Raw genomic sequence first — 16,224 nt, 5'->3', positions numbered from 1 at the left:
ACTTGTCATATGTCATTGGGAAATTTGAAGGAGAATAACTAGTTTCAAAATGGGAACACTTTGGTGGTGGGGAGAGAAAGTTCTGGAGCCTGAGGTCATTAAGGAGGATTCTGCCTGGATACAGAACCCCAGCCAGCAAAGGGAGCAAGGCAGTGGAGAGGTGGACCTGGAGCTGCCAGGCTGACCACAGGGGAACCAGGAAGGAGGCTGAAGACAAACTTCATCAGTGCCAGTTCTTCCTGAGCCAACCCTGGCAATGAACCCTGGAACTGAGGAGGTGATACTTAAGGTATAGTGTTTCCTCCGTTTGGCTTCATCCAAAGTACACCCTGTGATAACAGTATGGTGCAGCCAGCAGGATGGGCCTGCTAAGTCGAGGACTAAGTCAAGGCTCCAAATGGAGCTGCAGACACAGCAGGAAGAACCTCCAACAAGAACACAGTGGAAGTTTACTTGTTGATGGTGCACATCTGTACACACCCCCACACACACCTCAGAGCACTCTTTTCCTGTTCCTCCTGTTTTTTTCCCTGGCCTAGAACCCCGGAGGGGAGATGAGTGCCAACAGAGTTCCCAATCATGCTACAAAGAGCCCACTCACCTGGAATTCTGGATTGGAGAACGTTATCTTGGATGCGCTCTGCAATTACAACGTGTCTCTGGTGAGATCCATCATAAATAAAGTAAAACTCAGCATCTTCAGGAAGATAAACATTTTTGCCAAACTTTGCATAGACTGTCATCTGCCCCTGAAAGATAAATAAGTTGGGGCATCATTACACTTCCTTGTCCTGGCTCTAAGAAACCACAACAAAAGGGCACACATCCAAAACATGTCATTTGTTATATTCACTTCATATGAGTGAGCTCAAATATCACAAATCCACCTTTCCAACAACAACATTTTTGTGACATTGGGGAAGATGCTTCCTGATATATTTGGAATGGGGGTGAGAGCTGGTCTGTTGTGATTTTAAAGTCAAAAAAGTTCAGGGTATAGGGAAGAATTTTTTTAATTTATTTACTAGATGTGGGAGTGTAATATTTCATTGTCTTTTACTTTGAACTCTTACCTGCCAAATATCATTACTTGTATTAATTTTCATCCTGTACCTGACATACCACTATTAGTACAAAGGTTCATGATAATTATCATTAGCTCTGGCCTTGCTTTGTAGGTTGCAAGAATCTTAAATGTTCACAAACATTGCCAAACAAACAGGGCAACTGGCTCCCACACTTGCTATGCCAGTTCCATTTGCTATTTGTCTTCTCTGAGGGATTTCCAACTCCTCTTTCTCAACTGGCCTGGCCTTACACTCTCTTAGCAGGTCCTGGTTGGCACAAAGCCCTGGAAAGTACCCTGTCCCATGGAGGCACACTCTGAGGACAAGTGTCAAAAGGAATTGAGGTGGCAGCTAGTGGTCTTGAGTATATGATCATGCGGCACCTTTGAGCAGGGCACCAAACCAGCAGGGCATACCCCAGGGGGACGCAGTATAGATGAGCCCACCAGAGCATCTCAGGATCCAGGAGACTTAGGATTCACGACACTCCCTACCCCAAACACGAAAAGGCGGTGTGGAGTGGTGCCTCTGGGGAGAGGAGCATTCCGCCCAGCCCGCGGGAGTGGCAAGGAAGTGGAAAGCGGGGGCTGGAAAGGTCGCCCACTTTGGAGGGCCTCCAGAGCTCGCCCAGTGTGGAGAAGCATCTGGGCTTCTGTGTGCTCAACCAGAGTAAACCAAACCATCCTCCCGGAGTTCCTCACACTGAGACGGGAGAAAACTGAGCAGAGAAACACCTACGCAGTCTCCTGGACATTTGTTTGCCTTTGATGGGTATCAGACTGACATTCTGTACGGCAGCATGACACTCTAGGATGCTAAGGGTCAGGTGAATCAGGAGCAAAAGCAAGATTCGGGCAGGGCTCCTCCTTTCAGTTGCCAAGAAGTTATTTAATCTAAAATTTGTTTAAATAAAAAAGCTATGTTTTCAAAGTGGTTTGAAATCCATCACACACACAAAGTTATCTGAAATTATAACTTGGAGTGAACACCAATTGTGGAGTTCTGAAAAAAATCACGGGTTCACAATTTTGAATTGTCCTTTGTCTGCATATGAGCATGCGTGCACAAATACAACCGAAAGAAAGTAACACACCAAGAAAAGTCTACCATACAATAGCATCAAAAAAAGTTCAGGAAGGAGATCTGAAAAAGAAAAAGAAAACAATAACAAATGTCTGACATAAGTGAGAGGAAACTGAGATGAAATTCCATTTCCTAAAAATGGAAGAACAAATTGCTATAGTCATGTTCTCGGTTACTAAAGGGACTGTTAATAGTCCATGGACAGAATCTGACCTGACCTCTTCATGTTTTCTTTTTTTTTTAAATAAAAAAACATATTGTATAAATAGATCAAAGATTTTCACAGATCACAAGGATATCTACTCTGCATCTATTCCAAACAGTGGTCATGTTACTATTTTGCTTGGTTGGGTGAACAAGGACTACCCACAGCAAAGCACTTAATTATAACCCTTTCCAGTGTAGGACATCCCCTAACAGTACAGTCTTGCACTTCATGGTGGCCCTCTTTCAAGAATCACATCATGCTAACATCAGTAAAGAAGATAAATTATGCTCATGTCAAAAATAAGACAGGCCCATTAAAGAGAGATGCCCGCAAGTCCCAGCACTAAGTACTCTATTCAACAGTAAAAGGAATTTCTTTTTGGTGATCACAAGGACACCAGAAAGACACAAAGATACTATGGGAGAGGCAGGGAAAGGGATGATACAGAAACCAATAGAAGTAGCCAATGAAATAGAAGGGGAGGCAGGAGAGGAAGCCGGAGGAAGAAAATATGAAGATGATAGAACAAGAACATTTGCATTCAGGAAAGGCCATTCATAAGGTTCACAGAAGGTGGACTGTACATGAAGCTACCCCAGGCTTCTGAAAGAATATGCTCAGCAATCAGGGCAACATACAATCAGCCATAGGTACCAGCTTCTGGCTAAGAGTGGGGTCTTTCTAACCACGGTGGCCCCTGAAAATCCGCTGCTCTTTTTATAAGGCCACTTGTTTCATACACGATAAAGATAAATTCCAACTTACAGATTCCAGTGTACCTCTTTCACTTTCCCATCTGGATTCAATTGCTTTGGGCAATTGAAAATGCCAAACTTTCCTAAGTAAATTGGTTAGCATCAACCTCAGAATCACTCCACATCTAAACAGAGGTAAAAGAGATGTGTTATCACCTTTCTATCAACTGCGTTCTAAATGCAAACTCTGAAATAGTTCACTGACACTTCTAGAAACAAGAAGAGGCAAGCTACACAAAATCATCTCTTCAAATTAACGTATAAATGTCATGTGCACCAATCAAAATCCAAACTGAATTTTTTGAAACATAACTATACAAGCTTATTCTAAAGTTCATTTGGAAGAGTAAATACATAAGAATAGAAATAAAAGTTTTGAGATAGAATAATATTTGGGCTGTGAGAGAAGGGTTCAGAGTTTGTCCTATGACAAAGCAAAATACAGAATAAAATCCAGGTAATGTGAGGAATATGACAACAATATAGAGACAGACCCCAAAGTAGAGTCCAGAGACAGACACATGTGCCCATGGAAATTATATCATCAAGGTGGCATTTCAAATCAGTGGGTTAAGAATGGTCTACTCAATAAATGATTTGGGGACAAAAGCTATCCACTGGGAGTGAAAACACGCTTCCTATCAAATAACTAAATTTCCAATTAATTCAACATTTAACACAAAAAAAATCATAAGACCATAAAATTAGAAGAGATCATTTAAAGTCTTCATTATCAAATAAAATGATGGCCATTACAGATATGCACATTTCAGACACATCGACACCACCCTGAAGTACCAACTCCTTTTCATTTTCCTATGATCTTACGGGCTTTGTTCCTAAGCACAGGTAATCCACACATAGCTATGCTCACTGAAGAAGTACATGTACTGCTGAGATTTCCTCTCTTTTATCAAAATTACTTTCCCTCCTCCAGTTTTGGTTGTAAAATTATCTCGTTATTTTTCTATGAGATGCTATTTAAGAAAAATATCTAAATATTTATATATTTCAACTCTAAAAATATTTCCTACAATGTTATAGTTGACACTTTTCTATTTGCATCCATCAAGTATTTGATGTCCCATAATTCCATAATTAAACATTCTTCTAGCATTTTATGTTAAGTGTATTTCTTTTTAACATTATAAACAATATCATACTAAACAGTTTCATGTGCATTTTTATGCTTCAAGTTACTAGTTTGGAGCAAAAGTCCAGAAATGAATCCAAGAATGTGAACAAATTTTCACAAGGGTCCAAACCGATTTCCAAAACTGTTATGTTAACTCTCATCATGAATACAGATGCATGCAGATCAAGAGTACCATTTTCATCCCAACCTTGTATTTTTTGTATTTTTTCCTGTGTTACATAATAAACCATTCTTTGCTGATTTAATTCATTTTTTTAAAATTGCCACTGAAGTTTGTTGACCACTTTTAGAAAAACCTATTACTAAATGGTGCACACATTGATAGTAGGCAAGTCAAATTTCAATTTAAAGTGTTCTACTCTTCCCTCTTCCTTCTCACTTCTGAGTTCTCCGGTATAAGCTTTGCCTTTGATGGGTCAAATTTTTCACTTTCTCAAGTAAACCAGCTGGAACAATGCTAGGTCACCCCTTTTCCCCTCTGAATAGTGAGGGTGTACCACCTTTTACTCACTCATGCCCAGGTAAAAAACACTCAGCTCTACTCCTGTTAAACACTCATCTACATTCCTATCGCTCCATCTTGCTCTTATGGCCAAGTATTATGGAAAACGCTAATAACAAATGTTGAGAAGGAAAGATGAACTGTCTGTAATCCTATTAAATAGACTTCAATATAAACACAAAAAATTTGCTGAATTAAGTCAACATGTCTTTACCATCAATATCCTTCTAGAGAAATACTACTGGTAGAACTCATCAATAATTCTAAAAGATTCAGCCTTCTCCTAAAATGCCAGGACATCTATATATTTTTTCCCATAGAATTTGAAAGGTATTACATGGTTTTCCACTTAAACTATCTCATCCAACCAACTTCCTAACTCCTGTTCAGATGGCATTTGAAGTAGAAACAGTCATAGATACTAATTTGCATGTCCTAAAGACTTGTTCACTTATCTCTGTCTCTTGTACCCTGAGCAAAAGAGCAGTTGCATTAACCTAACTACTGGGCATTCTTGCACTAATGTCCTCTCCCTTCCTCCCTCTCTTCCCCTCTCACCCACTGCAGGCCATGCATCTGCACATAGTTATCTTTTGCTAATAACAAGGCTATTTGCTGGACAACAACCTTAACTGTGAGTTTCTAAAATATCTGGCATGAATGGGCAATAAAAGAACAATGAATTTTCAAATTAGACAATGAAAACAAAGTAGTACATCTTTTTACAGTGGGTTTTTTGTTTGTTGGTTGATTGGTACCATGGATTGAACCCAAGGCACTTAACCTCTGAGCTGTTTTTATATTTTATTTAGAGATAGGGTCTTGCTAAGTTGTTTTGATCCTCACTAAGTTGTTGAGGTTGGCTTTGAACTCCCAATCCTCCTGCCTCAGTCTCCTGAGCCTCTGGGATTACAGGTGTGTGCCACCACACCCAGTGATGTAGGTTTTCTTAATCTGGGCTCATGAGAAGAATCTGTAAATGCATTTCAGGTAATATGAGCATCTTTAAAATTATTAGCAAAACTAGTGCTTGCTTTGGCAGCACATATACTAAAATTGGAACAATACAGATTAGCATGGCCCCTACGCATGAGGACAAGTAAATTCGTGAAGTGTTTCATATTTTAAAACTTATTAGCAAAACTGTTTTTGTGTCTATGTGTTCATGTTAAAAGATTTACAGCCTTTGTCATAGTCTCAGAGGCATGCAAAGATTCAAAAAGGTGTGTGAACTCTGGCTTTTATAATAACAGACAAAAATGGAAATTTAACAAATGCTTTCTAATGACAAAGCCACCTTTTATATGACAGTCAGACATGTTTTCCAAATTATTCTGGTATAATACACAACCTTTATATGGGATGATTTGGGGAGTAGAAGCAACAAAGGTAGATGTGAGTTGGTACGTTAAATATAATAATAAAAATTTACTAACACATACCATAAAACATTATTCTAATATAAACATAGTGTTCTAAGTGAACTACCAAATTTGATTCTTTATTTTAATATTTGAAGCCTTACTTCTTAATGATAATAATAACAATAGTAATTCTATACAGATACAATCTTTGAAAATTAAGGGGGAAAGAATGCATTATGATTGTTATTTCACTTTAAAGGAAAGCAAATACAAGTACAGGTACTAGTTATTCCTAATACTAACTAGTTCAATACTCCAGAGTCAGGAGGACAACATTGCATTTCATGATTTCTGCTTAACCTCCCAGTCAACTTCTTCTCTTTGCAGCTTCTCAGCACAGTCTGGTGTGCTGTGAGCACAAAATAATTTATTCCAAAACATTGCACTTAACTGAAGAATTTCTTTAAAGTAAAGTTGGAACTACAAAAATTACTCATGTGTGTGCCCATTTATACAGATCTGGATATATACATATCTACAAACACACATTATATTTTATGTGTATAGGACTTCACAATTTATAAAGTGCTTCCTTGTGTATTTTCTCATCTAATTCCACAATAATTCCTGGGAGGTAATATTTTTATCCTCATTGCTAAAGGAGAACACTAAAAATATCAAATCTAGTAAGCCTCTCTCTTCCTGTGCAAGGCCAACATGCTTTTCTCCCCGCCAGGTTACTGCACAAACAGCAAGAGCCTGAATGTTTAGAGACTCACCGGCACTTTTACATTTAACTTAATATTTGTTTTATATACCTAATAACGAATTTGTCATCCCGAAACTCATCAGGGTTCACATCCTGAAAGCCATGGGTAGGTGTGGGTGTGAGGGAGGTGGAGAAATGTTCCCTGATTCCCCTGAAGATATATGCACAGTTAGAGGCATTCATTTGAGAATCAATCTGTTCATCAAAAATTCTTAGCAGACTACAGAAAGAGCATATGATTCCCAAAAAATTGAGAACCACCAAATTAAAGCATGTTTACAAGAGTCTCACTCTTGTATAGTATAAAATAGAAAGATTACTCAAACTTATCACCCAACAAAATTTATGTGAATACAAATTAGTTAAATCCTGGGGAGAAATGTCTGAATATCATTTTTCTTAGGAAAGGTTAACTAAAATGGCTTAAAAGAATTATAAGACATTTCTTCATAAATTGCCATTAGGGTAGAAATGGCTTCCATTTCCAGAAGCATAAATAGACCATAGTAGGCCAGCATTCCTGCTGATAACAATTGAGGAAGAAAAAATAAAATAAAATAAAATAAAATAAATAAAAGTGTTCCTAAAAGCACCCATCTTCTATGAAAACAATGAAGATAAAAAGCAATAAAATTTCAGAAAGAGGAGAAGCACTTAGAAAATAGGGGGAGAAGCCCTAATATCTTCAAAGGGATGGAAGAAAATAATCAATAAACTAAAATTCCACATCTAAAAAATATGCTTTTAAAGTGAACATGAAATTTAAAATTTTAAGGCAAATACTTCAGGGATTCACCCCGCAAACCAATACACGAAATACTAAAGGAAATTAGTCAAGCAGAAATTAAATGCTCTCAACAGAAACACAGATGTGCAGGAGGGAATGAGGGGCAGTGAAATGGGTAATATGTGAGTAAATATTAATATCAAATGTATAAAATGATAATTTTACAAATTATATATTGAAAAATATATAATAAAATGTTTTACAAAACAATGCCATGGAGTTTAAAATGTTTGTATTACAATGTATGACAACAATAATATAAAAGTTAGATGGAATTAGAGTGTGTAGCAGTGTGGGAAAGTGTTGAAACTAATAACATTTATTATACTTGTAATATACCAAATAGCCAAGATTTTACTTCCAATTAACCACTACAAGAATAGTAAAAGGACATAGAACTAGAAAGGAATAGAGGGGAAGATGAAAGAGAAAACAGATGATTAATCAAAAAAAAGATAAAACAGGAGAAACAACATGAAAAGTGTGTGCCAAATAGAGACAATAGTTACATAAATCCAACCATACCAACACTTATATTAAATATAAATGGACTAATTGCTCCAAATCAAGCACTAAGACTGAGAATGAATCTTTTAATCCAAAAATAATGACCATACAGATATGCTGCTTCCAGGAGACACATTTTAAAAATAACAGAAAGCTTGAAAGTAAAAAAATACCATAAGATACTAACCAAAAGAAAGGTAGCATTGCCAAAATAATATCAAAGTAGATTTTGAAGCAAGACATACTGCTAGTTAAGGTGAGTCAGTTGCACAAGATGTCATAACATTCTCTATGCAAAATAACATAGTTTCAAATGCTATAAAGTATATAACAAATCTAAAAATAAACTGCAATCACAGTGGGAGATTTTTAACATGTCTCTTTCAATAGCTGGTAGAATAAGCAGACACGAAATTGACAAAGATAAAAAAAGAGTTCTTTATTAGACAAAATCACTTATCAAAAGGAATGATTATCATAAATTAAATGTATCTGTTAATATTTATGAAAACTATCCCTTATCCAAACTTCTGAATTAGACTCAGCAGTTCAAAAAATATAAACACACAAATCAAAAAGTCTTTGCAACTTCCATACTCGATGGGATGATTCACCACTTTAGAATTAGCCTTTGTTTCTGTAACATGGCAGAATGGAGTAAAAAAACAATTCATGACAGAGGTTAGTGAATGACTCCAGATTCCTCCCAAGACCAGAAGCAGGCTTTTGAAAACTTCTAGCTTGCTTTAATCACTTACAGATTCCATGAAAGCACAGAACTCCTAGAAACTGAACAAATATCTGACAGTTTAAGTAGCAGATCACAGTGGGAAGCATACTGGGTTGAGTATAAGAAAAATTTTAATCTGCACTTTTTCATGAGTTTGACACTCACTTGGTCCCAAGGTAATCAACTACAAAAATTTTAAAAAGGAAAAAAAATGCAGCCCAAGTGGACATAGGTTGAGATTTTAGTCAATAATCAACTAGCATGACTCATCACTGAGACAGCCACCCCAAAATGCTAATTCCACATTATCCTGTACTAGGAAAATCTAGTGCCTGCATGAAAAATGAGTATGGTAGAGCTCTGCTCTATTTCTGCCAAACAAACCTAGGCCATGAAATATTGTCACATAAATACAAAGATGCCAAAGGGATGCAGAAGCTACATTGTCCTAGGAAGAACAATTGAAGGAACTGGGGCTGTTTTGCCAAAGAAGAGCAGACTTGAGGGTAAACAGTCCCTACTGCAAATATCTGAGGGTCTGTCATGCAGACAAGGGAGTAGACATGTCCTCCAGGCCCCAAGGGGAGAGCACAGAACAATGGAGGGAAGGACAAGGGACAGAGTTCACCTCCACTGTGACAGCCTTCTAAGGATCAGAGGAGCCCATGGATGACAAGCTTCGGCTTTGGGGGACAGGCACTACCAGGACACAGTGGGGGTTTTGTTGTTGTTGTTTTTCTTTTTTGCTTATTTATTTGTTCTAAGAGGAAAGGGAGCTAAAATCTGTCTAGTCTTAACAATCCAGAATCTATAATATCTGGTATATAATTCTAGATTAATGGCTTCACTACTTAAAAATGAGTCAGTCTAGATAAGGGGGATTATTTCATTTCTCCCTCACACTTTCATTTTAATTTGTTTTTCTAGCTCATTGGGTAGATGCTTAGTTCATTTTTATTCTGTGAGTGATTTTCAAACCGAGTTCACAGGAACCTTAGGATGTTGGGAATTCACAAACACTTCATTTAAATTTCATTTTGAAAATGTGTTTCCAATTATTTTTAAATCTAAAAAAACAATTATTCACTTCAACATACTCTTCATCAAATTTTATGACTGTACTAAGTTATTGACTAGTCCAGTGAATTGACAAATATAAGAAATTTAAATAATACATTTATAATCATAAAGTTTTTTTAAGTTTACATATTAAAGTTCCCCATACTTTGCAGGGGGAGATTTTTCTTACCAAATCGAAGTTTCCACATCACCTGCCCAGGTCTCTAAGGCCCCTCTGATGAGAGGACATTCTGGGCTGTTCTATTGGGAGATAACAAAGCTCTATCAGTGACCAAAGTCACTAATGGCCTAAGCAAATGTTTCTCCATACCTTTTTATAGTTCACATCTCAAATAAGATAGGTCTACAACACAATGAAGACTGGAACTCGTCCACTTCAGATTCAGGTTGAACCTCACAGAACAAAGCCACATGTGGCTATTATGTAACACTTGAGGTCTATGGATTTATGTCAAGCCAAGTGTTGTCTGAGGTCACTATGGATCAGTTGACAGCCTACAACAGGTCAAACCCAAACCAGGACTATCAGGAATACAAAGAACCCTAAGTCTCCATAAATTGATCTGTTCTGAGCAAAGAAGAGTGGCATAACTACTAGTACTCTTATTTTGGAGCAGATCATTGAGCCTCTGATCTGCAGGAAGGCCCTCTTATGAGGTGTACAAGCAGGAAGCAGTGCCCTTTGCCCCTCTCATCTGACCAGTGCCTATGCCAGAACACCTCTTCTGCCCATCGTCCACACATTGTGCACATGTGCGCACACACACACACACACACACACACACACACACAGCAGACCGTTCTTAAAAAAAACACTGAAGATCCTGCCAAACAATGCCACTGCACGATAAAAGAATCAAGCAATCCTCACTAACGGAAGCATAAATTCAGAAATTTTAAAAATGTAGTTTATCAGAATTAAAATTCTTATTTTACAAGCAAACTGAACAGCCATAAGAAAAGGTGACTTGATTTGGGATCCATCACAGAGCAGAACTGTGGCCAGAGTCCTCACCTCCACTATTAGGACTCTCCCCACAATTCCATGCCACTAGTCAGGAAGAACCACAGCCTCTGACCCCCAAATGAACCCTATTCCTCCTCCAGGGACTGGGAAGCAAGTCAGAATCAGAAAGAGTCACTGTCCCCGGAGCTGCCCCATGTCCACCCCATGACAGCCACAGCCTCCACTGCCCTACAGTTTCTCTCCAAGGCTCCCACCACTTGCGTTAAACCACAGAGCACTTCCAGACCCTGCTGCTCCCATCACAACACAAGCAAGTAAAAAGCCAGCACAGACACAGCACGGAAAACACAACGCCCTGGCAGACTAGGAAAGCAGGAAACAGCAGGGCACAGGACCAGCACCAGCAGGTCACTGGAGCCCCAGCTCCACATACGTATGGGAGAGGACAGAAAAAGACACCGGAGGCGGGCTCAGTGGGAGGGAGAGCAGAAGTAAACCATCAGCAGACAGGGCTGGGGAGAGATGTGGACACCCTGGAGAGAAAAAGGGGGAACAGAGTGAGGCGGAGTGAGGCGGAGTCTACTGACACAGGGCAGGGCAGGAAGGAGCGGGAATAAGCAGATCAATGGAAAAGAACGGGAGAGAGAAGCGCCCAGCCCACCACACACCACACTCTGGAAACACTGCTAGAGACAAGAGGAGGGAAAACCAGCCAGGAAGAGGACCTAAATGTGGGAGCTGATAAAGGACATTTCACAAGACCCAAATCAAGAGACAAGGGTAAAAGAAGCACCTTGAAATGTGTCTTTTTGGCTGGACAATGGTGCATACCTGTAATCCCAGCAGCTCAAGGAGAATGAGGCAGGAGGATCGTGAGTTCAAAGTCAGCCTCAGCAATTTAGGGAGGCCCCAAGCAACTCAGAGAGACCCTGTCTCTAAACAAAATATAAAAAAGAGCCGGGGATGTGGTTAAGTGCACCTGGGTTCAATCCCCAGTACCAAAAAAAAGAAAAAGCAATGTGTCTTTCATGATGAATCGTCAATCAGGGTGGGGGTATCTTTTCAAAGGACTCAACACCCAACTAACCACACAGCCTCATTCTGGTAGTAAGCCTGTCTTTCCACGTCACATACAGTCCTGCAGGTAGAAGGAGATTCCTTGCTCTGTCCTACTTTAGGCAGAGCCAGTGTGGCTTCAGAATGCCGCAGCTCATTTTCCTGGCCTTCTGGCCCTGTCCTTTCTTGCCCCTTACTTTGCTCACCCTCATTCACTCTCCCTCCCCCGCCCCCCAGGCCAACTGTTTGGGGCTGTAAGCCAGCAAGAAACAGGACCTACATACAGAGAGGCAGAATGCTGGCATCACCAGGGTGCCATCTGGCCAAAGTAAATTGGGGTCCACCCCCTCTTCCTGGCTCAGCACAAGCCTGGCAGAGTAAGAACAACTGTAGCCATGAACACAGAACTAAACCCCAGAACCCTGAGAGTGCAATTAATGTTGTCAATAAAAATACCCTCTGTTTCCTTCATGTTTTACGGTTTATAAGGTGTGTCCATGCCGCTTCATTGGCTCTGTGAATGAACCCCAGAGACACAAACAGGTGCGTAATGGGCCCAAGGTTTCCCAGGAGGACAGACCAGCACTAAGTCCCTTTCCACATTTATTCATTCAATCCACAGATACTTACAGAATATCTACTAAGTGCTTGGTTAAAACAAACTACCTGACCTCATGAAAGGATTCTACTGGGGAGACATAGCAATCAATAAGTAATTAAGCATTTGACAGGTAAGGGATTCACAAGAGTTTTAAGTGACAAGGAATCTAACTTAAAAGGAAGGTTGGGTAAGGAGAGAGCTGTTTTAGACAGGATAGAAAGGAAAAGCCTCTAATGAGGTGACATTTAGACAGAGACCTAAATAAGTAAGGGACTAAGCCATGGGGAGTAGGAAAGTTGAGTGTCTGTAGGCAGTAAGGCCAGCAAGTGCAAAGGCCGGAGGTAGCATGTACCCATCACGTGTGAGAAACAAGGAACCCAGGAAACAGCTGGAGCACTATAGGCAAAAGGTAGGAGGCAAGGACAGAGATGAGCAAAGATTACTGGGAGGGTTAGAGTATTGACTCCAGAGTAGGAAGCCATTGCATTGGTTTGATTAGGTTAACAAGATCTAGATTTTTCTTTAAAAAGCTCACTCTGGCTGTTTTCCTGAGACTAGACAATGATGGGGTTAAGGTTGAAATTGTGGATTCCATGGCACCAATCCAAGCAAAAAATGACTGGGCTTTCTTTCCAAGCATTTTCTGCCACATCATGGAGGCATTTGATGTGATTTTTCTCTCTGCCGAGAAGAGGCTAATGAATCTATTACCCAGGAGACCACGTCTGTATTCAGCTCTGTTTATCAGACTGCAGCAGCTCCAGTAACCTGTGCCAGTGAGAAAACAGAAGCTGCAAGGGCCTGAAGGCAAGTGGGAGATTATTCCAGCACCCTCATGGAAGGGCTGGCCTGAAACTCAGGGTCCTTCCTGCCATTTCTTAAAGATACACAGACAGATGGACAGATGGACAGGCAGATGGTTAGGTAGAGCTATTATCCCCTCCACTGGCTTTAATCTAGCAACCTGCAGCATCTGGTGATCAAATGGAAGTTTTGGTCAGGCAACATTTCAACTTGAACATGGAAATAACTTCAGACACTCTCTAACTCTGACCCAGACTGCTGTGGTAAATAAATTTCCATTTTTCCTAAGGCCAACTACAAACATGCAACAATCTAATGTTGCTTACAAACCTTACAATGACAGGCGCCTGTTTGTAGATTGTCAAAGTCTCCACCATATAGACATTACTGAAGTAACCTCAGTTACAAAGGGACATCGGGCATTGTTTTCACATTGAATATGAAATTTCTTGCTTCTTGACATGAAACCTCAATGTGAAAATGATACTTATAGACTAAGGTTGCTTAAAAACCCATAAAGATAAAAATGGCCACCACAGGAACCCTCTGTACTGTTCTTTTGTTGTTGTTCCTTTGACATATGCATTTTGACAGTAGAATGAAATTTCGACATATTATACATACGTAGAGTATAACTTCCCATTCTTGTGGTTGTACTTGATGTGTATTTATACTTATGTATTCATATATGAACATAGGAAAGTTATGTCCCATTCATTCTACTCTTTCCCATTTCCATCTCCCCTTCTTCCATTCCCCCCTGTCCAATCCAGTGAACCTCACTCCTTCCTCCCCATTCCCTGCCACCCCCCACCTATTGAGAGTCAGCATCCACATATCAGAGAGAACATTTGGCCTTTGGTTTTTTTGAAATTGGCTTATTTCACTTAGCATAATAGCCTCCAGTTCCATCCACTTACAAGCAAATGCCATAATTTCATTCTTCTTTATGGCTGAGTAATATTCCATTGTATATATGTACCACATTTTCTTTATCCTTTCATCTATTGAAGGGTACCTAGCTTGGTTCCATAGCTTAGCTATTGTGAATTGATCTGCCATGAACACCAATGTGGCCACATCACTATAGTACAATGATTTTTAAAAATTTGTCCTAATTAGTTATACATGACAGTAGTAGTAGGCTGATTTTAAATTCTTTGAGTATATATCAAGGAGTGGGATAACTGGGTCAAAAGGTGGTTCCATTCCAACTTTTCTGAGGAATCACCATACTGCTTTCCTGAGTGGTTGCACCAATTTGCAATGTATGAGTCAACCTTTTTCCCCACATCCTGGCCAACATTTATTGTTACTTACATTCTTGATAATTGATATTCTGCTTTGTACTGTTCTTAATCTTAAAAGGCTATCTACCGGGGCTGGGGATATAGTTCAGTTGGTAGAGTGCTTGCCTCACAAGCACAAGGCCCTGGGTTCAATCCCCAGCACCGCAAAAAAAAAAAAGAAAGAAAGAAAGAAAGAAAAAGGCTACATACCCAACTACACAGTATTTTAGAAAAGGAAAAGCTGCATGGAAATAGTTAAAAAAAAAAAAAAAAAAAAAAATCAGTGGCTCCAGGGGTTAACAGGTGGCAGAGGATGAATGAATTGGTGAAGAGGATTTTTAGTGCAGTGATACTATGAGGTAAGATACCTTTCATTATACATTTGTTCAAACCCAGAGAATATTCAATATGGAGAGTGAATCCTAATATAAACTGTGGACTTTGGGTGATCATCCTGTGTCCACGAGGTTCTGATGGGGATACTGATATGTGGGGGCACAGGGTAGACGGGACCTGCACACTTTCTGCTCAACTCTGCTAGGTAACTAAAACTAGTTTAAAAGCAGTCTTAAAAAAAAAAAATTGAATAATGTCCCATGCCCAGGAGAAATCTGAGGTTGGGCCAGACGGGGCTGGCTTTCAGAGGCAGTGTATGGAGACTGAGATCCAAATCACAAGATGTGCAATTTTTTTATGAGGGAAGAAAAGGGATGTGGAACAGAGTGAATGGGAAGAAAACAAAAGAAGGACAGAGGAGTGAAGAAGGCAAACCCACCGGCGACAAGGAAAGGGGCACCCAAAACAGATACAGAGTGAAAGGTGCTGCACCTTGAGCTAAGTGACAGTGGGGGATCAGGAGGTGACCCTGTAGCTGTCACAGAGAAACTCAGAAGCAGTTGGCACAACACAATCAAAAGCTCATTCCTTGCTCCTGAAAGGGCCCCAGGCAGATACTGCTGCTCTGGTAACTCTCCTCCAAGTAGTGTTCCAGGGACCCCGGCTCCAGCCACCTTGGGACTCTATCACCTACAACTCTTGTTGCCAAATTACCCCGCTCTATGCCAGACAGACAGGAGAAAAGCACACAACAATCACAGCTTTCCAGGCCTGCACCTGGCACCCGTCTCTTCCACTCCCCTTGGGGTGGCCAGGACTCCATAACAGTGAGTGGCTAGGAAATGTTTTATAGATCAGTGTCCAAGAGGAGAAGGATGGAACCGTGTAGTTCCATACTTAATTTTTTTAAAAAGAGAAAAAAAAAAAACATGAGAGCTAAGCAAGTTGGTGGAGCATGTTGGACATAATGGCTAAATAATATCTCCCCACCCATATGGATGTTTTCAAAAGTATCTCCCCATCTCCCCACAGTCTCAACAATTTTACCTCAAACACAGTGCTGGAAGTTGTACTTCTACAAGTATCCCTTAATTTAAGAATGAGAGGAGTTGGGAGAAAACAGTCTCCTCAATAAAGACCTGCTTACATAATAAAGGAATCTG

At 39.8% G+C, this 16,224-nt stretch overlaps 1 protein-coding gene across 6 annotated transcripts in view; it reads right to left on the bottom strand.

Moving 5' to 3' along the window:
* The window catches only part of ARHGEF28 (Rho guanine nucleotide exchange factor 28), a 324,160-nt gene that overhangs the window by 198,793 nt on the left and 109,143 nt on the right, over nucleotides 1-16,224 (bottom strand). For 4 of the 6 annotated variants that reach the window (XM_079145900.1, XM_079145897.1, XM_079145902.1 and 1 more), the window contains exons 1-2: nucleotides 3,124-3,141; nucleotides 602-749 (exon numbers count right to left, since the gene is read on the bottom strand). In XM_079145900.1, coding sequence (XP_079002026.1) covers nucleotides 602-743 — 142 coding nt within the window. In that variant the 5' untranslated portion in view covers nucleotides 744-749; nucleotides 3,124-3,141. Of the gene's footprint in view, nucleotides 1-601; nucleotides 750-3,123; nucleotides 3,142-16,224 lie in introns of those variants that run through there. The other 2 variants (XM_079145899.1, XM_079145901.1) reach the window with 1 other exon arrangement.

The sequence above is a fragment of the Sciurus vulgaris genome, assembly GCF_902686455.1.
Source record: "Sciurus vulgaris genome assembly, chromosome: 6".
NCBI lineage: Eukaryota > Metazoa > Chordata > Mammalia > Rodentia > Sciuridae > Sciurus > Sciurus vulgaris.
Note: the sequence above shows the minus strand (reverse complement) of the source record. Positions and strands in the feature narration are given on the sequence as shown.